This window comes from Rhinoraja longicauda, chromosome 21 (genome assembly GCF_053455715.1).
Source record: "Rhinoraja longicauda isolate Sanriku21f chromosome 21, sRhiLon1.1, whole genome shotgun sequence".
NCBI lineage: Eukaryota > Metazoa > Chordata > Chondrichthyes > Rajiformes > Arhynchobatidae > Rhinoraja > Rhinoraja longicauda.
This window is the reverse complement of record NC_135973.1, coordinates 7,192,209-7,219,805: the sequence shown is the minus strand read 5'-3', so window position 1 is coordinate 7,219,805 and position 27,597 is coordinate 7,192,209. Positions and strand designations below refer to the sequence as shown.

At 42.4% G+C, this 27,597-nt stretch overlaps 1 protein-coding gene across 1 annotated transcript in view; it reads right to left on the bottom strand.

Annotated features, from left to right (window-relative positions):
• Positions 1–3,982: 3,982 nt before the first annotated feature.
• Positions 3,983–27,597, bottom strand: part of znf598 (zinc finger protein 598) — a 24,315-nt gene continuing 700 nt past the window's right edge. The window contains exons 2-12 of the mRNA XM_078418377.1: positions 25,740–25,852; positions 24,605–24,734; positions 23,573–23,784; positions 22,053–22,270; positions 21,349–21,445; positions 19,680–19,864; positions 17,892–17,961; positions 14,258–14,982; positions 10,529–10,679; positions 8,177–8,321; positions 3,983–7,083 (exon numbers count right to left, since the gene is read on the bottom strand). Coding sequence (XP_078274503.1) covers positions 6,736–7,083; positions 8,177–8,321; positions 10,529–10,679; positions 14,258–14,982; positions 17,892–17,961; positions 19,680–19,864; positions 21,349–21,445; positions 22,053–22,270; positions 23,573–23,784; positions 24,605–24,734; positions 25,740–25,852 — 2,394 coding nt within the window. The 3' untranslated portion in view covers positions 3,983–6,735. The remainder of the gene's footprint in view (positions 7,084–8,176; positions 8,322–10,528; positions 10,680–14,257; positions 14,983–17,891; positions 17,962–19,679; positions 19,865–21,348; positions 21,446–22,052; positions 22,271–23,572; positions 23,785–24,604; positions 24,735–25,739; positions 25,853–27,597) is intronic.

Below are 27,597 nucleotides of genomic sequence, written 5' to 3'. Positions count from 1 at the left end.
TTTGTTTTCAGTCAGTGAGGCTCTGATGTTCCCGGCCTGCAGCACGAGACAATTTATTCTCAGCACAGAGTGAAACGTCTCCCGTAGTAACAGCATTCCTGGTGCATCGATCCATGTCCACTCGCTCATAGAAGCGTCCCTTCCTACTGAATGTGGATCAAACACTGCTACCCTCACGCTCCGAGCCCTGAAGACAGACACACAAAGCTGGGGTAACTCAGCGGGACCGGCAGCATCTCTGGAGGGAAGGTAAAAGGGATGATGTTTCGGGTCGAGGCCCTTCTTCAGACCGAGAGTCAGGGGGGAGGGAGACTAGAGATAAGGGTAAGGTGTGAAAACGACAGATCAAAGGTTCATTGAGGGGAAGATGCCAACAAGGCATACAAACAGTAAAATTAATCAGGAGGACAGTGAAACTAGTCGGAGAACTAGGGAGGGGGAGGGATAGAGAGGGAGATGTCTTCTTGTCACAAGATGCTTTGTCTGCTTGGAAGGAGGGAGTTGAGCAAATATATTCATAAGTCATCTGAGCAGAATGAGGCCATTCGACTCATCGAGCCAGCACCGCCATTCGATCATGGCTAATCTATCTTTCCCTCTCACCCCATCGGCCAACCCAATCCACATCACCTGGATCCACCTACCGGGCTTTATCCTGCCCCCACCTCTCTTCCAGCTTTCTCTTCATTATTACCAGTCTGACCCAAAACGTCACCTGTCCATTTTCTCCAGAGAAGTTGCCTGACCTGTTGAGTTACTCCAGGACTTTGTGTGTGGTTTTTTTTTGTGGAAACCAGCATCTGCAGTTCCTTGTGTTTTCAAAGTACGTACTTGGCTGAAGAGTCCTGTGTTATCTGCCAAGTTGTGAAGATGCCCTTGAAATCCGGCTGTATGTGGAAAATAGAGAACCCTGTGCTGTGTCTAATGGTAGGAGTTCTTTAGTTTAGTTTAGAGACACAGCGCGGAAACAGGCCCTTTGGCCCACCGAGTTTGCACCAACCAGCGATCACCCCGTACACTAACACTATCCTACACACACTAAGGACAATTTACAATTATACCAAGTCAATTAACCTTACAAACCTGTACGTCTTTGGAATGCGGGTGGAAACCGGAGCACCGGGTGAAAGCCCACACAGGTGATGGGGAGAACGTGCAAACTCCATACAGACAGCACCCGTAGTTAGGATCAAACCCGGGTGTCTGGTGCTGGATGGCAGCAACTCTACCGCCGCGCCACCGCAGCCTTGATCTGAATTGTCAGCCAACATATCCAGTTTCAATCAATTCTCTTAAAGCCAGTCATCACTCAGGTGCCTGGTGGCTCAAACTTGCAAGGAGGGGGGCAGAGAGAGGAGGGGGAGCGGGAGGAGAAAGGGAGGTTGTTAGAGATTACCTAAAATTGGAGAATCTCCCCTCCACCTGCCACACTCTGTCCTCTCTCACACATTCTCCAGAGATGCAGCCTGACCCACTGTTACTCCAGCACTCTCTTGCCTTAGACTAACATTTGAGTTACATTCCTCTCTTTTCAATTCAATATCAATATCTGGAAGCCAACTTAAATACCATTTAAGGTGGTGCAGCGGTAGAGTTGCTGCCTTACAATGCTCTACTCCTGGGTTCAATCATGACTATGGGTGCTGTCTGTACGGAGTTTGCACGTTCTCCCCGAGACCTCCATGGGTTTTCACCGGGTGCTCCGGTTTCCTCCCACACTCCAAAGATGTGCAGGTTTGTAGGCTAATTGGCTTGGTCTAATCGTAAATTGTCCTTAGTGTGTGTAGGAGAGTGTTGGTGTGCAGGGATCGCTGGTCAGCATAGACTCAGTGGGCCGAAGGGCCCGTTTGCTCACTGTATCTCCAAACAAAACTACACTTTTCTTCTCCAGTAGTATTGCAGGATAACGGGTTGGTGATCCTACAAGCCACATCTGAAGTCAGACCTGGAGTTTAACTGCGCTTACTATGCTGCCAAAGCTGTTTAGGGCCACCTGGTGGCTTGAGGAAGGATTACAAGCATTATCCTCCCAACCCAGAGCAGTGGGAACGTGCTGAGGTTGTGACTGCTCGTTTAAAATGGCCACTGCAATATTGACAGCTTCAGACATTTTGGAGACTGCATTCATAAAGGGGACTGCCATTACGAGCTGCAAACTTTATCTTGCTGAAAATTCCACATGCTTTTTGGATCGTTTTCCTGGAAATTGAATATTTGGAGAATTGCCTGCAGTTCTGAACACCCAATTACAGGAAAATGTGGAGGCTCCCAATACACAACTGAACATCGACTTCTCCAACTTTAGATAGTTCCTCTGTCCCTCTCATCCCCTCCTCCTTCCCAGATCTCCCTCTATCTTCCTGTCTCCACCTATATCCTTCCTTTGTCCCGCCCCCCTGACATCAGTCTGAAGAAGGGTCTCGACCCGAAACGTCACCCATTCCTTCTCTCCTGAGATGCTGCCTGACCTGCTGAGTTACTCCAGCATTTTGTGAATAAATACCTTCGATTTGTACCAGCATCTGCAGTTATTTTCTTATACTTTCTTACACAACTTGATTGTTGTCTTCATCCAAGTTCTTATAAGAAAATAACTGCAGATGCTGGTACAAATCGAAGGTATTTATTCACAAAATGCTGGAGTAACTCAGCAGGTCAGGCAGCACCTCAGGAGAGAAGGAATGGGTGACGTTTCGGGTCGAGACCCTTCTTCAGACTGATGTCAGGGGGGGTGGGACAAAGGAAGGATATAGGTGGAGACAGGAAGATAGAGGGAGATCTGGGAATCCAAGTTCTTGATCATTCCTAAACACGTAAGCTCCACTCTGTCATGTGGTGTGTAACAGTGGCCCATGTTAAAATAATTCATGCACGGGCTTCTTCCACTCCTTTAAACTGAAGTTAAACCAAGACTTCTCCACCACCGTCAGATTGAGAACATGAAGGTCAAAATGATCATCAACTCTTTGAGATTGGTGGCAAGGTGGCGCAGTGGTAGAGTTGCTGCCTTACAGCGCCAGAGACCCGGGTTTGATCCCGATTACGGGCAGTGTATACGGAGTTTGTATGCTCCCCCCGTGGGTTTTCTCCGGGTGCTCCGGTTTCCTCCCACACTGGACATACAGGTTTGTAGGTTAATTGGCTTCGGTAAAGATTGTAAATTGTCCCTAGTGTGTAGGATAGTGCTAGTGTATGAGGATCGCTGGTAGGTGCAGACTCAGTGGGCCAAAGGGCCTGTTTCCGCGTTGTATCTCTGAACTACACTAAACGTGACATTCAAACTATTCCAAACTCCTTGGAATTTACGACTGAAAATGAGACTACCATTAGCTTAGCCCCGGTCTGTAAATCTCTCTAACCGACTGCTTTTAACTCCTTTTTCTAGCGTTAAAACTATAGAAAATTATTTCATTGTAATAGAGAGCTCTTGCACTGTTTCAGTAGTGGTAATTCGAACTATGGAAAGAACATAGAACAGTAAGGCACAGGAACAGGCCCTTTGGCCCACAATGTATGTGCCAAACATGATGCCAAGACCAACTCTTATCTGCCTGCACGCTACCCATATTCCTCCATATCTACATGCTTATCCAGAAGTCTCCTTAAATGCCACTCTCATATCTGCCTCATTCACCACCCCCGGCAGTGGGTTCCGGTTGCTCACCACTCCACCCTAATCCCATTCAAAAAAGGATTCAACGCACCTTTGCCAGGCCAATTCATTCATCTACCCAACCACACACCACTCCCGTTCCATCACTTTGTGAATGAACAAATTCTTGAATGAAGTGCGAATGAAAATTTTAAATTTACCACAAGAGTTCTCAGTGCACTGCAGGCAGCATTTCTTTGCAAGTTGTTGGTACCTGGTGTTTCTTTTGAAATTGGAAATTAAGTTTATACAAAGTCCAAACCTTTTGTAAAATGCAGCACTAAACAAATACGACATTTATTGCATAAACAACTTTTTTTTTTATTGGCACCTTTCAGAATTCCAGGATGTACTCTTTATATTTTTTTGAGGCAGTCTTCAATCAAACCAACATTAATTGAATGCAGGTGAATGGGCTACAGTGTTTTCAACAAAGTCTCATGTAACATATGTGCATATGATTCACAATCCAGGAACTGAAGCATAGTTTAAGTTCACCAACATTGCAGAATACAAGCCCACACCATTGATAATTTACAACACCATCATCGTACATGTCAGGTGAAGGACAGACTCAAATGTTAAAATGTAGACTTTTATCCAAGTCACCCAAAAGATCTGCTAATGTATGATTATCAGCTGCCTACACCAAGCACTTTCCACGCATCTAGGCTTTGAGTTGGCCATGTTAGACCTCGGCATTAATGACACAACATGCTGAAGTCCAACATAAGTATCGCCAGCCACACCAATTTACTGCATTTCTATCTCCTCCTGCCACCTACATATCAACAGAAATTCCAAGCTGAGCTTTTACAATGTTTTACAATATTCGACTGTCGTTTTGTTTATCGTGCCAAAGATCAAAATCAAGCTTCTTTAGGATCTCTTACCCAAAGCCAAGTAACGGCAATATTGAACATTCACACACGTATATTAATATTGTTCTTCAATCATTTGTTCCATTGACTTGTCAATCATTTTAATTCAATGACCAGAGTACTCATTGTAAATACTCTGATAATGACATGAGCAGCAAAATCAATTGTGGTGGTTAATTTAGTGTACTCAGTAGTACAAGTTTATAATGCTATAGGCGTCATCCTGATGATTTAGCCCAGTGTACAATAGCTAACGTCACTGCAAGTTATTTTCCAATTAAATGCTTTCTTAAAGCCGCCAAATGCACACACAAACTACTAACGAAAAGTACATTACAGCTTGTCCCCATTCCGATTATTGCAAATGCTTCTCTCCTTACTGTTCAGATTTTTGTACAGAATATACAGGTTAATCAAAATTTTAAAATAAAAATTGTACTTAGTTCTTGTAACTTGAACTGGTTCTATCCTTCGAAGTGAAAATATTAAAAAATATTCAACATAACCAGAGTGCACGCGTGATCTCAGTGGTAATGATTATGGACTAAAAGGGTTAGAAAAAATTCCACCCGCAGCCAAATCAACTCATCCAAACCCTGTGAATTTTTGATCCTTGGAAATAAAAGTGATCTAACCGAGTAATAATTTCCAATCTGCAATAAAATTGATGCAAACAAGATCTTCCGAAACTTGGGGGGTGGGGGGAGAAACAGTTTTCTGTGCTGCAAGACCAAAGTGTTTCTTTCTGTGCAGGATTAATTGATAATAAAGGAAAGTAGAACTCCTGGAAGGGTTGCTTTGCAAGAGTGGAGTAAAAAGGATGGACCATATAGTTGCAGTCCACAGTTCAATTATTTGCCAACACTGCCAGTAGTAGAAGCTGAATAGGTAAGATTACAGGGGATTGATTCCTATGGAACTGGAAATCAAAGCCTTCCGGATGGTGGGATAATGAAGAAACAGAACACTGGGAATAAAGTGACTTCTGACAATAATGTGTAGCTTTAACTTAGATGGCAGATGTGTGTTACTTTAAAGCTTTAACTTAAAAAAGGCACTAAAATATCCTTTAACGCTGGAGATTAATGAATACAAGTACTGATCAAAGTACTTTCATAGCGATACAGACACGAGCCACCACTAATCAAAATATATTACAAGCAAAATCAAAGGTCAATCCACCATCATGTGTACTACAAATACATCTATCACCACACTCTAGGATGATGCTGCCTGTGCCATTTAATGTGACATTACAAATGGCTCATCTTTTCAGCTGTTGAGAGAGATAGATGACACACATCACCACTTTTGGTGTTCAACTCTAGGAACTCAATTTCTGGAAGCTGTGATGAAATGTAAATGGCCTGTGGCCTACATATTAGATTCAATTGCAGAATACAGATTATGAAAATGCAACCAAAATGTAATTCCTTGCAGTGGTAGAATGGACTGTGTTTAAATAAAGAGCATATAAAGTCTTAACTCTGGAGGGTCTGGTCTATGAGCTAGCTACCCATTTATACACCTGAAAGGAAAATAAATCTGGTGATCCAGCAACACAATGTCCTGCATTTAATTCCCGTTTCTAAACCCTTACTTGTATCTCGAATGTTATATTGTCAAATGAGACACTAGTGGACCAAGTTTAGTGCATTAATACCTTACAAGGGATACAAAAAAATTGCTGCACTGCACTGCACTGCATGCAAACCCAATTCTGAAACATGGTGTTGTTTTACATTAATTAACACATCAATTTCAATTTTTTTTGGTACATTTTGATGCATCGGTTAAGTTTATGCATTTTGTATCTTTGTGCATTCCGATTAGCTTTTTAAAAAATAAATCAGCCAATTTCAATTCAATACCTTTGAACCAAAGTGACACTTTTTAGTCACTTTACTACGTTTTGTAATTGTAGAAAGTAGTTTCAAAAACATTCAAGTATATAACGATGCACCATCATTTAATATTATAACAGTATAGCAACAGGATCTGGGTATCGTGTCAAGGGCTCCCCAATGCACAGACACCATTTCCTTCCTTTCCCCTGATATACTATACTATCATATTCACTCCAGTTTTCCCTTAAAGCAACATATGCCTGTACATTGCATCCACACACCATCTACGTGCATCACTACGGGTTCAATGAGGTTTTCCCCCCTCTGGGTCTGCAGTGCACACGGATGGTCGTTTCTAACTGATGATTTTGCTCACAGATTGCAAAGTGGGAAACTCATCATCATCAAAATGGGAGGTCTTGTGGGCGACAAAGTCTTTCTGGGTCAGCACCTGGCGGCAGGTCGGACACACCTGGCAGTCGAGCTCCAGGTTCATGGAGGTCTGCCAGGCGTTCTTCTTGTTCTTCTTCGATTTGTTTGATGCCGGCTTCTCCTGCATCCTCAAGTCCTTGTGAGCGGACAGAAGCTCCAGCTGCTTGGCTGTATCCGGCAGCAAAACAAGCAGTTCATTGAATATTTTCAGGAAATTTTCTCCCAGAATTTCTCTGCAACTCCGGTAGTATTCCACGGCAGAAATCAGACCCTACGAAGGAAAAGAAATGAAAGTCAACCAGACCTTTTGATTTAATATAGCTATGTATAATCTACAGATATATCATCATCGGTGTTCACTCGAAGCGAGCATGACTGTCCTCTTCTGGAGGACGACTGTGCATGACTTTGTTCAACGGGGGGAGACTGGTGCAGAGACAGCCACCATACAGTCCTTGACAGATCTGGGTCAGGATCTAGTGGCATGGAATCCAAGACGACCGGGGACCCTTTTCTGCTGCAGCCTTCATCCGCCTTCCCAGCCGTTGTGACCCTCCACTAAAGTCAGCCATCATCCTCCACCAGTTCACTCGTTGAGGTCTTGGTTGGATTGCTCTTTGTCAGGGACCTCCCTCTCGACCGTACCGCCATGGGTGACCCTACCAGGAGCATAGCTCCAGACGGCATCGATCTCAGGACCACACAGGCTTCTCCACCACGACAAGGTGACAATCCATGGAGAAGCACAGATTTATATTGATGACAAAAACCTGTAATTATACCAATTTATGGATATAGTGCACAAAAATGTGCATTGGTCAGTTTGGTTTAGAGATACTGCATGGAAACAGGCCCTTCGACCAAGAGTCCACACTGACTAGTGATCACCTGTACACCAGTTCTATCCGGTACACTAGGGACAATTTAGAGATGCCAATTAACGCACGAGTCTTTAGAGCGTGGGAGGAAACCGGAGCACCCAGAGGAAACCCAAGCAGTCACAGGGAGAACATACAAACTCCGTACATACAGCACCCGTGGTCAGGATTGAACCCGGGTCTCTGGTGCTGTGAAGAAGCTACTCTACTGGCTGTGCCACTCTGACCCATGTGATTCGTAAGCTCATAGGTGATAGGAGCAGAATTTGGCCATTCGGCCCATCAAGTCTACTCCGTCATTCAATCATGGCCAATCTATCTCTCCCTCCTAAACCCCATTCTCCTGCCTTCTCCCCTTAACCCCTGGCACCCACAATAATCAATTCTAGTTACAGATGGAGAAAATTATTTGCCAAATTCTCTTATAAAAGATAGTATGAAGCCGAGAGATATTCTCCTACATTGTGTGTTATTTTGGCAGCTTACCTGTCTGAACTGTCCGGACTGAGTCCTAAATTTGCTGAATTTTGTTTCATCGTTGTGCAAAAATGTATTTATGGACTGGATTAGATCAACATTCCTCTGCTGAAAATTCTCCGGAATGAGGTAAATACTTGATGATAGTGGAGACCTACATTTTAAAAAAGTGGTTACTTTAAAATTGCTTAGAAAATAAATTAAGAAAAACTTACAAATAACCATTGCTTCCCTTCTCGGCCTCCTTCATTCCTACTTTTACCCTTTCCACCAGCCCACCAGCTATGCAGTCCTGTCACAATAGGAACATCCCTGGACATCTCAACACACTGATATATAAGCTAGAACGCCCAAACCTTTAGATATTTTTCGCATTATTTTCCTTTACGTTTAATATAAGCATTAAATTTGAACTACAATTTATACCGGCCTACATGCCACACACATGGAGCCAATAAACAAAGGAAAATAGCATACATACTAATTTTACTCAGTGATAAATGCAAACAACTTTGGACTTAAATAAGCAGCATTTCATACATTTAAAACTGAAATTTCTTCACAAGACAAACTAAAACAATGCAGAAAAATACTCAAATTTTCTAGCACCTCAATGTATCCGAGCTGTATACAGTTTCTTGCGCGATATTTTAAATAAATACGAGGGCACAAAATCTTTATGAAGTGCCATAGCAGTTTTACAGTATCTAAAGATTTCAAGTTATCTTGTGAACTTAATGCCTTTACTCCAAAATTTCAGAACTCCCCATGTTTACCATTATGCAGATCTGCATTATTTAAAAATAACTTTCTCAAAGTTGATGAATAATAGGTACCCTGTACGTAAAAAATTATCAGTCAGACTTTTAATTCAGAGTTTCTGATGCCCAGTCAATTATTTTCTCAAGGGCATTGTTCAGAGTACAATTCAGTTCAGAGATAGATAGAGACTGACTCTTCTGCCTAAGGACTCCACGCTGACCATCGATCACCCGTTCACACTAGTTCTATATTATCCCACTTTCTCATCCGCTCCCTACACACCAGGGGCAATTTGCAGAGGCCAATTAACCTACAAAACCGCCCGTCTTTGGGATGTGGGAGGACACCGGAGGAAACCCACACGGAGAACGTGCAAACTCCACACAGACAGCGCCCGAGGTCAGAATTGAACCCAGGTCTCTGGCGCTGTGAGGGAGCTGCTCTACCAGCTGTGCCACTCTAACCCATGTAATTCTAATGACATTTCACCCCAGTCCACAAACCACCATCTGTAGGCAGATTTGTTTGGCAGAAGTGGAATACACCACATGCATTTGTTCTCATCCTCAATTGTGATCACCTACTGCCTGGCATGTTGTACCCAATAATATAAACTTTCCTAGTCTAGGGGCTATATAACAAAAAAAAACATCCAGACTAAGTCCCTTAGTGCAAGAGAAAATGAGGTGGGAGAAATGAGCTTTCATTCACGGAGGGAAAACAAGGAACAAAGAAAAATACACTCATACATATCCTTGCACCAGTCGGAAAAACTATGTCGGATTTCATAGTCAAAATCTTGCTTCCTCTTGAGGCCCTAGATTCAGGAGGCATTAGTTCTCTCTATACCGAATGGTTAGAGAGCATCAGTCTGTACTAAATCAGCTTGGTGAATCTCTACCCTCCTCAGCCAATGCACTCAACAACCCCAAGCAACAGTAGGTCAAGAATATAAGCAGTTCGGAAATCCCAAATTGCAACCATTCAGTCTCCATTACCAGGGCACCTAAACGTGGAGTAATTGTCAAAATGTAAACATTCATAAACTGCTGCTTTTAGTAAGAAATATTTACATTATACCTAACAGCAGAAAATCCTGTCGCCAACTATTCTGAGATTAAATAGATGGCTACCATAATTTGCTATTGATAACTTATGTCGCCTTCAGCAGAATTAGAAATAAAGGCACTTATTCAGGCCAATAAGCAATACTTTCAAAACACCATTGTGGACAGAACACTGCAAAGAAAATGCGTTCCACACAAATGCAGGCAAATCAGCAAAATCTTCCCTGGATTTTGTCGTGGAACCAGCTCTGTACATGCACAAGGACTTCACTATTCAGGAGTTTACAAAAATTACCAGTCCTTTACTTTGCAACACAAAAGATTAATGCTCAAACGCTGCGACAATATTATTGGCAGTAGGGGTTAGCTTTAAATTAAATTTAAACAAGTTAAAGCACCTCCAGAAATGAAAAAGAAATGATTTGTGCTATTTTGACAGGGAAATCCACCAGTACTGAACCCCTGATTATTATTTTTTTTGAAGTGGATAACAAAAGAAGAACTGCCTCACAGTGGAAAGGATTTTACATACTGTTTTGGTGCTGGAATCATAGGCTCGCTGATGTTTGAATTCAGAGGCACACCAGTAAAGCCAGGAGGGGGTTTACTAACAGGGGCAGACAATCCTGGTGGAGGAGGAAGGTTGGATGGTGGACTCTTCACTGGTAATAACTTGTTAAAACCTGGATAAAAAATAAATTCAGAATTAAATGTCTGAAATTAGCTAAAGCTTTAATTTTGAAATGCTAATGTAAAAAGGAAAATACTGTTGTTAGATACTTGTCATTACAGTAGTTTGGTACCAAAGCAAAGCATAATGGCACACTATTACCCAACCCGGACTATAGGCTCCGACATTTTGTGTCTACCTTCGATTTAAACCAGCATCTGCATTTCTTTCCTACACATAATGGCACTCTGTACTGATCCACTAGCATTAAACCTGCAAAATCATATTTACCTACAGGTGTCCAATTCCAGAGACTCGCCCTCTCCACAATCACTGGCTGGCAATTAATGATACAAGGACTTACCCATTCTCCAGTACACAATCCTGAGAACATCAGCTTCATAGATGGCTCCAATTCTGACCAGGAGCATTTAATTCTTTACAAATAAAATGGAAGTGAACCATGTTTAAAAATGGCTGAAGTGTACATAGAGGGTCAGAAATATCCACTTCAAACCTGAAACACATTTTAAAACAACGCAGCGCATTGTTCAAATGATGGCAGATTTGAGGCCTGGAGAACTCTCACGATAACATTTCTACGCAGAACTGTCGACAGCAAGGACGACAGTAAACAACTTTGTCAATCATTTGGTGAAATGATTTCGAAAGTTCTTTAGTATCACTATGCATGGTCTGGATAGTTTAAGCTTTGTTGTTGGCAAACAGTACAAGAAGTGATTTTCATGAGGCATAGATTACCCATTGAATGTATGAGCACCCTGTTTCATATTAACTTGCCTATCCTTCCTCCTGGAGCCATCTCACATTGCTCATTATTTATTGCATTAGTTTAGTTTAGAGACACAGTGCAGAAACAGGGCCTTCGACCCACCGAGACTGTGTCGACCAGCGATCCCCCCCATACACTAGCACTATCCTGCACACCAGGGAGAATTTACAATTTTTACCAAAGCCAATTAACCTACAAACCGGAGTGTGGGAGAAAACCAGAGCACCCAGAGAAAACCTACGCAGGTCGCTGGGAGAATGCACAAACTCCATGCAGACAGCACCCGTAGTCAGGATCGAACCTGGGTCTCTGGCGCTGTAAGGCAATAGCTCTACCCCTGCGCCACCGTGCCGCCCTTTACTTTCAAGTGTCAGCAAAAAATGGCAAAAGTAGGAGCATTTCTAGAACTAGTTCCCACAGCTACGAAATAAATAACCCGTACTGCACAGTTTGGTGTGCTAGTTGGCTGGCAGTCCCGATTGGAGTCACCAACATTCAACGGTCTTAATGGCCACAGTGCTTCAGTTTGAGGTGTATGCCGTGAAACCTTCTGGCACATTTGGATAATCAGCCCGAAGTTTGCTCCAATGCTGGATACCATGGAGTCCAGCTCTGTCGGAATTCTCCAGCATTTCACTAAAAGAACTGGGAATGGGATGAAAATCAATGGGGATTTTAAACCTCTGGATTAGGAGGCAAATGGAAAGATGTTATCTCAAATTTTGTTTTTGAAATTATAAGTGTTCTGTCTTTTGACTAACTTCTAATGATTGAGGAACAAATAATTCTACTTTAATAGTTTTTAATTAGATGACTCAATGCCAGAGACATTAAAACTATTATAAGGACTTGCAGGTTTCAGCAAGGGTATCCCCAGCATCAGTGGTGGGCTATCAGGGTGCTCCAGAGGCAGGACCTTCATGTCTAAATCAAGTCCCAGGGCGTAGACGGCCTGAGACAGGCCCTGCACATCTGCCCACATCTGGACAGCAGGCTTTTAACTTCCATGCAACAGGCTTACCCCAGCAAGAACCGAACCCCGTTAACATTTCATATGATGCCAAGAGGTTTAGTTTATTTTAGTTTAGAGATACAGCATGGAAACAGGCCCTCCGGCCCACCGAATCCCCACTCCAACCAGCAATCCCCACACACGAACACTATCCTGCACACTTGGGACATTTTACAATGATACCAAGCCAATTAACCTGCAAACCGGTACGTCTTTGGAGGATGCATGGAAACCAGAGCTCCAGGAGGAAACCCATGCAGGTCACGGGGAGAAAGTACAAATTCCGTACAGGCAGCACCTGTGGTCAGGATTGAGCCCGGGACTCTGGCGCTGTAAGGCAGCAACTCTACCACTGTGCTGCCCAGATAGTGGTGGGTGATACAAAATGGCCAACATTTAAGCATTCCTAGATTGGCTTGCTTAATTATTTTAAAGACGGACATTCCTAGCACTTCCTTGATACTTCACTAAAAAGGCAGTCTATGTTTTACATTAAAATCTCCCTCAAACACAATTACCCAACTCAAACCAAGCCACAAGCAACTTGGCCAGACTGTTCTCCAGTTAACTCATCGTAGGCCACTGTCGGATACTTTAACTTTTTTTTAAATGAGTGTCCACAGTTGCAGAAGACTCGTGTTCAGAGGTCAGATTTTAATCTTCAATCGCTCATCCAGAATCAGCGATTACCAAAGTTTACCGAAACCCATCTCAAAAAGGTAGCGTCTTATAAATCAGTCAACTGTTTTGCTGATTTTTTTTTTGGAGGGTAAATGGTGATTTCAACAAAATGAATTATGTATTTACTGGAAGAAAAGTCACTTTCCCTAGCTTGTATCAACTACACGTGAGTGCCATCTCCACAGCGAGGTGGGCCACTCATAACACCCCTCTAAAATGGATGACCAAACCTTGTTAATACGCAACACGTTGTAATAATAAGGAATGTGCAGTAAATGTCCCCCTCCAGTTATAATCACATCCAAGAGAATCCATTAAGAAAAAACCTGAAAAACTATAATAAACAGAAAAGACTTGAACAATTATTCAGTGTTCATATAAAGAACAGATCTTGTCTAAGAAAGTTATCCCGAGCCCAGTTTGCAATGTCAGAATTTAAATAATTTGCTGGAATTATCGATATAGAAACCCAAGTGCAAGATTCTTTGGCACTAATTTCTAAATGAAGTAGAATGGTGATCAGGTCCAAAGACTATAGACTGTGAAACCATAATAAATCTACAGTAATGCTTCCCAATCTTGGCAATGACTGACAAGTATTGATTGGCAAATGAAAAAAAAAATCAGAATCATTACACAAGCATATACTTGCTCAAGTTAAAATATTTGATGTTCGCTAAGCCAGAGTCACCATTCAAAAATCTCCAATCCCAACACATAACTTTGTTCACAAAGTGCTGAAGTAACTCAGCAGGTCGGGCAGCATCTCGGGAGAGAAAGAATGGGTGACGTTTCGGGTCGAGACCCTTCTTCAGACTGAAGAAGGGTCCATTTTAAGGAGGATAGATTTTCAGTCTGAAGAAGGGTCTCGACCCGAAACGTCACCCATTATCAGTCTGAAGAAGGGTCTCGACCCGAAACGTCACCCATTCCTTCTCTCCCGAGATGCTGCCCGACCTGCTGAGTTACTCCAGCACTTTGTGAATAAGTACCTTCGATTTGTACCAGCATCTGCAGTTATTTTCTTATACTCTCTTACATAACTCTGTTCACTGGTCATAATAGTTTTAATCTACCACGGACTGCTTGCTCTTTGAGTGGTTACCTGGAGGTGGTTTTTTCGGTAAAACCGGGTTACCTAGTGCAGGGAATTCTTCTTCAGTTAACGGACTTGAATTGTCTTCAGACTTCTTGAACCCTGGTGGTTCTTTTAGTGGGCAGGTGGTTGCATTGTCAGTACATAGTTTGTCAGTGTGGCCGTTCAACACGCTGGGGACCGGCATGCTCTTCTGCTTCATTTCCGGAACATTCTCCTTTTGAGCTTTAGTCGCAGCCGCGTCAGACGATGACGAGCTCGGCTTTTCCCCCCCGATCTTTTTCTTTTTACCAACTTTAGAGACGGTCTGTGTCGACGTGGTTAGCAGGGAAGAAATATCCAACATCGTGGGCGCATTTCGGAACTCCTGGGTTGTCAAACCAGCTCCATCATCTGCGTCGTCCTCTTCAGACTTGAGAGCAATGTTACTTTTCGTTTTGGTGCTGTTCGTCGTTACAGGTTTTGGAACCGCTCGAATAGAGTTGCTGCTGCTGGGATGCACAGCTTTCAAAACACTTTTACCGGGGGCACTGGTCCACGCGGTGGCAGATACGGTGGGTTTTTGTTGTTTAATCTTAGACACAAGAGCAGGAAAATCCTCTTCCTGAAAAGTTGCAATTTTCTTAGCAGCAGAGGTGTAGATCGGAGGAGGGCCAGTGCTACTTGCACGCATCGAAACAGACAAACTGGGAAATTCTTCCTCATTAAGGTGGACACGAATCAACTGATTAGAACTGCCAAAAAAAAAGACAATTAACCCTATTAGGTATAATATAAATGCATGTGTTGCAAAATCTTTTGTACATTCCGAAATGCTTATTACCAATGAAAGATGTAGTTCCATGTAGGAAAAAAAAAATCCTTAAATTTGTTCAACGCAGTCTCTTAAAAAGCAATACGATTATGTTCCAATGATCCTCAAGTAATTTTAACAGAGGCATAAATAAGAAATTGGACAATGTTCCTATCCTTCTTTAAAATAGAAGATTTTAATCCTCCCGAAAGTGTAACCTCATCATTAAGGCAGGACCTCCAATAAGAGATGAAAATAGGGGCAGGATTAGATCATTTGGCTGCTCAAGTCCAACCCACCTTCCAAAGTGATCATGGCTGACCTCCTCCACCGCCTCCATCTCTTCTATGCCACTTCCTCCTAGCTCTCAATTCCCTGATCTATCGGAAATCTATCCTCCTTAAATACCCTTAACGATCTAACCTCCGCCAGCCTTCAGACAAGGGAATTCCAGAGATTCAGTAGCCTCACTGAGAAGCTCCCATGCACCTCAGCTTTCAGTCTCCTGGCTTCCACCATGGTGTCGATCTTAACCATCACGCAATCCACCCTCTCGTGACCCTTCAGGATTTGGGAGTTTAGAAGAATGAGGGATGAGCTTATTGAAATGCATAAAACTAGATAGATCCAATGTCTTTAGCCGATGACGAAACAAATCTGTCACCACAGGAATGAGCTTAGTGAAGTTCCCTTGAACCATCTCAAATACTGGCTTATCTGTAAAAACAGACCAGCACAACACAGCAACACAGTGTCTGTGCCGAATCTGATGCCAAGACAAACTCTCATCTGCCTGCACATAATTCATGTCCCATCATTTCCTGTACGTCCAAGTGCTACTCAAAACCCTCTTAAATGCCACGATTGTATCTGCTTCCACCACCACCCCTGGCAGCGTATTCCAGGTACCTGCGGTGTAATCAGCTTGCCTCACACATCTCCTTTGCAACTTTGCATCTCTCACCTTAAATTTATGCCCCAGAGTATTTGATATTTCTACCCTGGGGACAAGATTCTGACCGCTCCCCTTCCTTAAATCAGAGGACCAAAACCATGCACAATACTCGTGGTATTGCCGCACCAATACCGTGCACGATTATAACAACACTTTATTTCTAAATGCCAAACCTCTTGCGATAAAGGTCAATATGCAATTTGCCACCTTTAACACATAGATTTTTTTTTTAGAGATACAGCGCAGAAACAGGCCCTTCGAACCACCGGGTCCGCGCCGACCAGCGATCCCCGCACACTAACACTATCCTACACCCACTAGGGACAATTTTTACATTTACCAAGCCAATTAACCTACAAACCTGTACGTCTTTGGAGTGTGGGAGGAAACCGAAGATCTCGGAGAAAACCCACGCAGGTCACGGGGAGAACGTACAAACTCCGTACAGACGGCGCCCGTAGTCGGGATCGAACCTGAGTCTCCGGCGCTGCATTCGCTGTAAGGCAGCAACTCTACCGCTGCGCCACCGTGCCGCCCTAGTGGCATATAGTGGCATTTAAGAGGGTTTTGAGTAGCACTTGGACATAGAAAACATAGAACAGCGCAGCTCAGGAACTGGCCTTTTCGGCCCACAATTATTTGTGCGGATCGATGCCAGGTTAAACAGATCTCATCTATCTGTACAAGATCGATATTCCTCTGTTCTTGCACTTCACACATACTTATATGAAAGCCTCTTTCACACCACTATGGTATTTGCTTCCACCACCACGTCTGGCAATGTGTTCCAGGTCCCCGCCACTCTGAGTACAAAACCCTGCTCCGTGCATCTCTATTCAACTTTCACCCTCTCACCTGAGAAAGCTATGCCCTCCAGTGTTGGACACTTCCACCCCTGGGAAAGAGGTTCTGGTTGTCTACCCTATCTATGCCTCTCATAATTTCCACTACATGCACTGGACCTGGCACTTGGATATTGGACTCCTTCCAGTTGGCAGATAAACCATCCCTAAATTCCCCCCAAATAATCTTTGAGGCTAAGCTGAGTGGTCTTATTTAACTCCTGCTATAGTGATGATGTAGGAGCCTGAAAACTGTAACATCCAGGTTCAAGAACAGCTTCTTCCCTACAGCCATCAAGCTAGTAAACACTAGAACCTCCAGATAAGCTGCGAACTACATCTAGACTTGGGGGCATTGGTTTTGTTGTGTGCCTATATGTGTGTGTATACACACTGAACTTTTTTCCCCATTTATTATATTGTTTACAGAGTACGATGCTTACATATTCTGTTGTGTTGTTGCAAATAAACAGAATATGCAAATAAGAATTTCATTGTTCTATCTGGGACATTGACAATAAAACACTCTTGACTTGTTAAATAGCACTCCCATTTTTGTTAACAACTTCAGCATTTGTATATAGAACACCTTTCCTCTATCCCATTAAAAAAAAAATTGAGTATATGTGTGGCCTTCCAATGCTGCCTACCAATATGCTTCATTTTTCTTTGACCTATTATTTAAACATGGAACAAATGTTACCACTAAACAAGTGTGCATTTGAATATTTTCCATGAATATGTGGAACCATTCCAGAAATGATTTGAGTTATGCAACTATTAGAAGAGAATTTTACAAATTACAGAACAGCTTCACTTGTATACCTTGGGTAGACACAAAAATCTGGAATAACTCAGCGTATCAGACAGCATCTCGGGAGAGAAGGAATGGGTGACGTGTCGGGCCTTTCAGTCTGAAGAAGGGTCTTGACCCGAAACGTCACCCATTTCTTCTCTCCCGAGATGCTGCCTGACCCGCTGAGTTACTCCAGCATTTTGTGTCTACCTTCGATTTAAACCAGCATCTGCAGTTTTTTTCCTACACTTATATACCTTGGGTTGGGTACAGTGGTCACTTGGAAATTCTCCTGCTTCGAAGGACCTTTTGCAGTCTCTTTGGTACCTTTAAATAAAGGCAAATTAACATTTATTAATGGGTTTGCAACTTCACAATGATCTTTGTTTTGAATAAATTCAAGAACGCCTTGGGTTTAGTTAAGTGCACTAGCTTATTGTTTTAGGAGTTTCACAGGTCATCTGTTATTGCTCCAAAGTTACATGAATTGTTCAATTACTTTAAGGAGGTGAGCTCAAAACGGTATTTTAATATTCTGTCAATCCAGCTACGGCACGCTTCAGAATATTTTTTCCCTCCACAATGCTACTCAGTTACTGCATCCTTTGTGGTAGTTATCGATTATGCTTGGGGGGGGGGGGGGGTGGGGGGTGGTTCAATGTTTGGCCTGATAACATTGACAGTAAGATTTAGGCATGGAAGCAATTCAAAGTCAATTCTGTGAAAAGAACAATCAACAAAAGAAAGATGAAGACTATGTACATTCTGTACTCAAGCATTTAGCTATTAAAAGAAAATCTCATTTCTACCCAAATCAAAGAAGAATATAACACTATTGATCAAATTGAATATACTGCATTTGATGCACCTTGCTGAACACTAATTTAACTTTGCACAAGAATTTCCCCTTATGATTCACTGAATTTGTACCCGATACTCCCACGCACCGACATGTCATGCACTTTCCAAAAGCAAATGTAATACATGTTTCCAAAATCTACATCAAAAGCAGAAAGCACTCAGGACAGCAGGTATCAAGTATGGCATGGGAAAGAGTGCCGACATTTCAGAGTGATGACCTTTTATCTTAATGGCACCTCAGGTTATGACGGCATGTAATTAGCCTGATAATCTTAACTCTATTTCTCTTTCAATTGATGCAACCAGACCCAAGTATTTGGAGCCTTTTTTGATTGTACTGTTCATTTAGAGGGGGCACAGAGACGCAGCGGTAGAGATGCTGCATTACCAGAGTTCGATCCAGACTGTAGGTGCTGTCTGTAAGAAGTTTGTACGTTCTCCCTGTGACCATGGGGGTTTCCTCCCACACTCCAAAGATGTAGTAGGTTTGTCGGTTAATTGTCTTCTGTAAGTTGTCCCTGGTGGGCGGATAGAACTAGTGTATGGGTGATTATTCATCAGCGCAGACTCGGTAGGCCCAAGGGCTTGCTTCCACACTGTATCTCTTAAGAAACTAAAACGAAATTCCTTTCCCCTTGGTTTAATGCACCTTCCTGTCTACATTTGCACATGGTGGCGCAGCGGTAGAGTTGCTGCCTTACAGCGAATGCAGCGCCGGAGACTCAGGTTCAATCCTGACTATGGGCGCCGTCTGTACGGAGTTTGTACGTTCTCCCCGTGACCTGCGCGGGTTTTCACCGAGATCTTCGGTTTCCTCCCACACTCCAAAGATGTGCAGGTATGTAGGTTAATTGGCTGGGCAAATGTAAAAATTGTCCCCAGTGGGTGTAGGATAGTGTTGGTGTGCGGGGATTGCTGGGCGGCGCGGACCCGGTGGGCCGAAGGGCCTGTTTCTGCGCTGTATCTTTAAATCTAAATCTAAAAAAAAACTGAAATTTACTATCTAGGTGTACCCAACGCTGTATTGATGAGTTTGAAATCTTTGCACGCACCCATTTATTCATTCTTTCTGCTTAGTCCTCAGTTATTATTAGTCAGCTAGACCACACCAAACAGGAGAAAAGACTGTGCATTAAGCCACAAGTACAAATCACGCACAAGTAAACAGCAGAGCTAAAACAGACCTGTAGTCTCACTAGCTGACTTGACCACACTCTTAGCATTACACGCTTCATCCATTTCTTTTTCACATTGATTGTTTTTGCCACCATCAGTCTCTTCCTTTGAGGCAGCCTGCTTCTTTTCCTCTTGCCTTCGTGCTGCTATGGATGCTCGTACAGCCGCAGCAACCTCACGATCTTCTTCCTCCCTGGAAAGCAAAGGGTAAATCAATTAAAAATCACGCTACCGGAGAATCCGCTACCGGAGCCGCTGCAGTAGGCAGTGCGCGCGGGTGGAGTGGACTTTGGAAATGGCGCCAAAATGCGGTGGCGCCAAAATGTGTAACTATGCAAAAAGGAATTTCACCGTGCAGTTGTACGTGACAAATAAACAACCCTCGAACCAGACAGAAACCAGAGTTGTAATATCCAGTTCCTTATAATAAATTTGCAGGGAACAATTCAAGTAGCGATCATTTTAGTTACCACCACCCTTGCTATTCTCAGTTGATTCTTCAATGCTGATATTAAATTTTGCCCTATTTCGTCTCTTTTAGAACCTCTATTTGTATTGAAATGTTTCACTATATTTTCACATTAATAGGCACTAATGTCTTTAACCATTACTTACGTCTAAAAGATCCCAGAAGTATTTGCTACTGCTCGGCCTTTGGAAGGTTGAGCCAATGACCCCAATAGAGGTACATGATAGAGGGCAGTAGAGAAAAGAAACTATTCATTTCTGACTATCAAGGGTATTGCAATCCTTGCCAACACCCATCTTTTAAATAAGTAGGTAGAGCAGGGAGTGGCCGACAATAAGAGACAGAAACAGGAACTCGCCTCTCAGCCCTGATATCTACAAGGTCATGGCCAATTTTCTACCAACTCTTTCCAACATTAACCTTGCATCACTGAGTGGTCCTACCTTCTGTCTTGTTTTTAATGTACATACAAAAAACCATGGGATAGACACAAAACGCTGGAGTAACTCAGTGGATCAGGTAGCAATCTGGAGAAAAGGAATAGGAATGGGAAACATCCCCTATTCCTTTTCTCCAGAGATGCTGCCTGACCCACTGACTTACTCCAGCATTTTGTGTCAATCTTAGGTATTAACTAGCATCTGCATTTCCTTCCTACACTTCATATCATATCATATCATATACAGCCGGAAACAGGCCTTTTCGGCCCTCCAAGTCCGTGCCGCCCAGTGATCCCCGCACATTAACACTATCCTACACCCACTAGGGACAATTTTTACATTTACCCAGCCAATTAACCTACATACCTGTACGTCTTTGGAGTGTGGGAGGAAACCGAAGATCTCGGAGAAAACCCACGCAGGTCACGGGGAGAACGTACAAACTCCTTACAGTGCAGCACCCATAGTCAGGATCGAACCTGAGTCTCCGGCGCTGCATTCGCTGTAAAGCAGCAACTCTACCGCTGCGCTACCGTGCCGCCCTTAAATTATGATTTTGACTATATAGATGAATTTCTCAAACACGAAGAAAAAATTGGACATAAAATTATACAGCCGCACATGGAAGCAAATACGCTTTGTGGTCTAAAACTTGTGACGGTTTACAGAACAATAGCAAGCAGATCCAAATGTATTTTGTGATTACTGAGATCTTCACAAGGTTCTTTTGAGTTTGCAATACTTTCTAGTAATGGCACAAAACACTACCTGTTATATTTCCATCTGCCTCGACGGTTTTGTCCTCTGTTCTGGCTTCTTCTATTAAATCGATCCACTTCTTCATAATCCTCTCCACCCATAATGCCTACAGCACAAAAGCAACATCAAGCTATGAACAAGGTCTGACAAAAAACAAAATATCTTCAGAATGGCAAATACTGTTAACATATTACTCGAGCATGGAGACACATGCAGTTTAATCAGACTTTACTTTAGACTTTCAAGATAGAGCGTGGAAACAGACCCTTCGGTCCACTGAGTCTGTGCCAACCAGCGATCACCCCGTAAACTAACATTATCCAACACCATAGAGACAATTTACAGAAGGCAATTAGCCTACAAAACATGTACGTCTTTGAATTGTGGGAGGAAACCGGAGCACCCGGAGAAAACCCACGCGGTCACAGAGAGACCATACAAACTCCGTACGGACAGCCTGAATTCGGCACAATTACAAACATCTAAAAGTCTAAAGTAAAGCAAATGGAGAAATAGACGATCAGAGATTTACCCAAGTGTAAAGCCAGTGTCAGCAGAGAAACAATGGTTAAATGGCACAATTACTTTAATTGTGTGCATTTTGGGGATTTTTCAGCACTTTTCTCGAAGTTAACTTGAGACAATGATGTGAAAGTCAGAATGATTGAAGCACAAGGTGCAAATGCACTGGTCAGCCACTGGACAACTGTTACCTTCGTTTCGCCTTTGATGTCGAGGAGCATAATTGAACTGCAGGTCGATCTGTCTATTCTGCCGGGCCTCTGCCCTGCTTTTGCTATGGGAGGCAGCTTTGTGCGCCTTGTAATCGATTTCAGAGCGAAAAGCGTGAGTAAACTGCTCAGTGCTGCAGGGCCCTTCCTCACACAGGTAGTGCTTCTCACGGAAATGATCACGAAGATAATCATAATCACTACAAGAAAAATAAAATGCACATTTTCTGGGATTGTTCAAATAATATCGATAAGTGTACAACAGATTAGAAAATGTTTTCATAAATTCATGTGTAGGAGCAGAATTAGGCCACCCGGCCCATCAAGTCTACTCCGCCATTCAGTCATGGCTGATCTATCTCTCCCTCCTAATGCCATTCTCCTGCCTTCTCCCCATAACTCTTGAAACCCTTACTAATAAAGAACCTATCAATCTTAAAACCGTAAAAATATCAATTGACTTGGCCTCCGCGGCCTTCTGTGACAATGAATTCTACAGATTGATCACTCTCTGACTAAAGAAATTCCTCCTCACCTCCTTTCTAAAGATACATCCTATTATTCTGAGGCTGTGGCCTCTGGACCTAGACTCTCCCACTAGTGGAAACATCCTCTCCATATCCAATCTATCCAGGCCTTTTCACTATTCGGTAAGTTTCAATGAGGTCCCCTCTCATTCTTTTAAACTCTAGCGAGTACAGGCCCAGTGCCGTCAAACGCTCATCATAAGTTAACCCAATCATCCCTGGAATCATTGTCATAAAATTATTCATTTTATTCAATATAATTATTTAAATTTTAATACATTCTGAAAGATTAATTGCAGATTGAAGATACGAAATGCAAAAGGAATTAGCCGAGGTTTCCACTGCTGATCATTAAACAGACAACCCTTCTGACAGCAAGGATGGACAGGGTGGAGCTCCGCAGTGATGACCCTAGAACACTCAACTTCTAGGTCCACTTGGTTACAGGAAAGAGATGGTTAAAATTAACAGGTTTCTTATGGAGTGTGATGTTGAGAATATTGCAAATGAAGGAAAAACAAATCTAATTCATGAGTCTAAGTCTGTGTTACATACAGACTTTGACACCGTCAGACTGAAGTGGAAGACCATATTCTTCAGGTTCTGCACCGAATGTGAACATGGACCACAGTCACATTCCAGGTAATAGCTCTTTCTACACAATTTCAACCTATCGCAACCTACTATAAATTTAATAAATCATATGGTTACTTCTCACTGGTCATCAGTTTAGTCTACGAATGATTCTTTACAATTGTAGCGCATTTTGTCCCGCAACTATCCATCCTGGATTAACTAGATGAAAAGATTGGGAGTTTTGTTTGGGATAAAGCATGTTGAACCAGCATCAGCAAATTTGCTCATGCCTCCACAAGCTCCATTGTGCTTTTCAAACATAAGCAACCACAACCGTGCTTTTTTGTAGACGTGGAGTTGTGGGACAATGACCAAAATCAGAGTAATTCCCCGATTCACCTGTAATATTCTTGAGCGCCATCAGAATCACAGAAATGGCAGAAATAGTGGTCGCGCCTCAAATGTTTCAGTAATTCGTCATTATCCAGATAGCGGTCGTCACAGAATTTGCACAAAGGATGGCCACGATGTGAAGTATCGTCTGGGTCACCGTGTATTCGATGACGAGCAAGGTCCTTCCGACTGTACCATTTTCGTTCATAGCTGAAAATCTGAAAATCATTCAATTATGAAATCTTTTTTAGCAATAGCCATGTGGTATACCTTTCCTTCCAATCCACTGCTCCCAGCACCCAATTCCTTTCCCCTCTGGCAGCCGTGTATCTCCCACCCCAAATCAACCCTCTTCCCACCCCCACCTCCAATCCTCCTTCTGGTTCTATACTCCATAACCCCTCTTGTTTCCTTAGACTCCACCAGTTGCACTCGTTTGTCTTCTCCACCTGGAGCCTTGGTTACAATCTCCACCCTTCTCTCCCCCACCGGATTCACCTGCCAAACAACCACTCTCACCTTGATCCACCTACCACTAGTTATTACCCCATCATTTCCCCCTCGCCTCTTTCCACCAGCTGTCTCCTTTATCTCAGTCTTTAAGAAGGGCCTTGACCCGAATCTGAGGGGCAACCTTTTCCACACAGAGGGATATGGGCCAAGTGCAGACATGGCCTGGGCAGGTTTGGCCGAAGGGCCTGTAACCATGCTGTATAACTATGACTCTAATTAGCTTCAAATAAGTCAGTATGGCAATATTGATTTCATCTATAGAAAATGTCAGAGGAGGGAGTGCAAGAGCAGAGCTGCGGGGTACCAAGGAGACACATGTGAGGGCCTCATCTATGATAGAAATGGGGAACCCCTGTTCCCTAAAGAATGAAGATATCAAAGATGTCCTAGTATGGAGCACCTCATCTGGGGCACAGATGTGACACAGACGGAGGAATTGGGAGTAGGAGATGACAGGTAGACTCACATAACATGAGTGACACCACCAGACAGCCAATACCTTAAAACCAGGATCAGGTAACTCACCTGGAGGTGTCTTACACACAGCTTACAGCTGAACATCTCATGTTGCTTCCTCATGTGATGCTCTAATTCTTCAAATGTGTTAAAGGGTCTTGACTCAATACATATTGAGCAGTCATGTTGTAGGAGTTTCCTAAAAGAAATGATTAGCAATAATGTATGAAACAAAGAAATATAAAATACATTGAATTTGAAATGTCTGGGCTTAGTTTTAACCAATTGAACTTTAAATTACAGGCATACAATTCCAATGCAGCTATATTGGTAGTATTATTATTAAATAAAGGTTAATTAAAATCAGTTTCATTAAGAGTTATTTAATAATACAACCTAGCTATATCACAATTGAGTGTAAAGAAAGAATAATACATATATTTGTGAAACAAATCTCAGAATGTATGCTTCTCACTGCTGTCTAACAATGCTTACAGAGTGTAAGCAGGGAAAGTGAAGACAAATTGTTAGCTTCCCAGCAGTCGGCACACAGTGCTTCCTATCAAGTTTTCTCCCGATTTTAAGTAAGAAATATATTTTTTGCCATTGTGTTTAAAGAGCTAATCAGCTCAGGGGGCAGAGAGGCAGATCTTAAATTGTAAAGAGATTATAAAGAAAATTAACCTGTTACAAAACATAATTTAATATTTCACTACTCAAAATATGAATATCTGCTAAAGGTTTGTTGCAAGTTCACACAGCATACTTTCTTTTTCAGATAATGTTGTTTGTATTGTTGTTTTGATCATTACTAGATACTATTAATTCTGAGTTTAATATGAATGAGAAATGTCATTGTATCATTGCGCATTTGACAATAAACGAATATGATCTGATCCTATTAACTGTTTATTACACAGCAAAGTCCAGTCACCATGAAAATAACTGGTTCAATTATCCACCCATTTTAGTACATATAAACCTTATGGCTGCACACTCATGCTGCTCATTTTGTCCTCCATGAGACCCAATGTGCCATGATAAAGAAAGTCTACCCTCAAAGTGTCTGAACAGAATTAATAAAAATGGCCGAGTTCCACATAAAAAGCTATGAACATTACTAAAAGGTTTTTAAAAGTTCAAATTTGAACGAACATTGGAACCGCATTGAGATCTATTTTTTAAAAATGTGACTATGAATTACCTGAACTGAGTATGAATCCTTCCATCAGCAATGTAAATGTCATATTTCTTTTCATGGTGGAATTGATGAGTTGCTATTGTTGAAAAAGGAGCAATTTTCTTCACAAACACAACCTGAATGGAACAAATGTCAGGCAAAAAAAAAAGTGCATTGACATGAATGAGATTAGTATATTTACAAAACTATAAACACTAGGTGCGACCTGTAAAAAAACATCCTGATTATCTCGACCCAACACAATGATGGCAAATTCGCCCAGTGATCAGTATTCATGAAGGAAATACATTGCATTTTGAGAATTCCGTGAAGGGGCAGCTGAAGGTTTAGCGCATGTCTCCATAAATAAAGAGGAAAGAGAACATGGCATCCCACAGGTTGCAGGATCAGTGCTGAGACCCTTGTATGGAATGTACGTGAATGACTTTAAAGTGTTTGTGTGATATAGGATTAGTAAATTTGCTGATTTCAGGAGGATTCGTGGAATTGTTGATAACGTGGAAAGGATGCAGAGAGATATCAATGTTTTGGTGAAACGGTCCAAAAAATGGCAGATGAATGTCATCTATTCATGTTCTCCAGAGATGCTGCCTGACCCGCTGAGTTACTCCAGCATTTCATGTTTCTAAAAAAATTGCAAGCAAAGGTGAGGTGATGAAAGTAATAATGAGACCAAGTCATATACCATGAATGGTCGGGTCTTAAGGAATATTGATGAACCTTGGAGTACATGCCCCATAGATCTTTAAAGGTGGCAACACACTGATATTCATTAATCAGGGCAGCCAATACAAACATAGGAAAGTTATGTCACAACCGTATAAAACCTTGGTCAGACCTCAACTGTGCAGTTTTGGTCATCAAACTATAGGAAAGATGTCATAGGGCTGGAAAGGAAGCAGAGGTAGTTTCCTCAGGATATTGGTCGGGATGGTCCAGTTCAGTTACAAGGAGAGACTGGAGAAGTTAAATCACTTGGGCATAGAAGACTATGGATCAAGTGCAAGAAGATGGGATTAATGCAGAAGGTTACCCCTGGTACAGTATGGAGGAATTAGGCCAAATGGCCCATTTCCATGTTGAACAATTCTATGGCTCAAATAAATTCGGTGATTCCACTCTGGATCTTCTAGTGTAGAAAGGAACTGAGGATGTTGGTTTATACCGAAGATAGACACAAAGTGCTGGAGTAATTCAGCGCGTCAGGCAGCATCTCTGGAGAAAAAGGATAGATAACGTTTCGAGGTGGGACCTTTCTTTGTGTCTATCTGGATCTTCTAGAGTTTTGAGAGGCTATTTGAAATCAGTCACCAAATTAATAATGTATGCACATCAGGCTGTAGAAAAACATAATTTTGCCTTCCAATAGGAACTGCATGGCATGACATTACAAATCTCTTGGGTTGAAACTTTGAACACTCTTATTATGTTTGCACCAAATGATAATAGGCACAGAAAATAATCCAAAATCCACAGCAGCAAAAAGCAAGATCAACATAGTACACAATGTACCACAATAAATAGCTACATCCCACAAAAAAAACTTTTGCAATGAAATATGATCACTGGATTTAAATTCCTAACGCAAAAGTCAGCATAATGAGTAACTTCTGATGTTTAATTCGAGTTACTCTCACGGGGAAAACGAAAGTCTATTTTGTAAAGCAGAGGTACTGTCAATCACACCCACGTTTATATGACAATGCACTAGGACATGTTGCAATACTGGTTAATGTGACACCGCCAGTTAACTTCCAAAGACAGACACAAAAGGGGGAGGTGGAGGGAGGGGGGGAGGTGGAGGGAGGGGGGGGAAGGGGGTGGAGGGAGGGGGGGAAGGGGGTGGAGGGAAGGGGGGAAG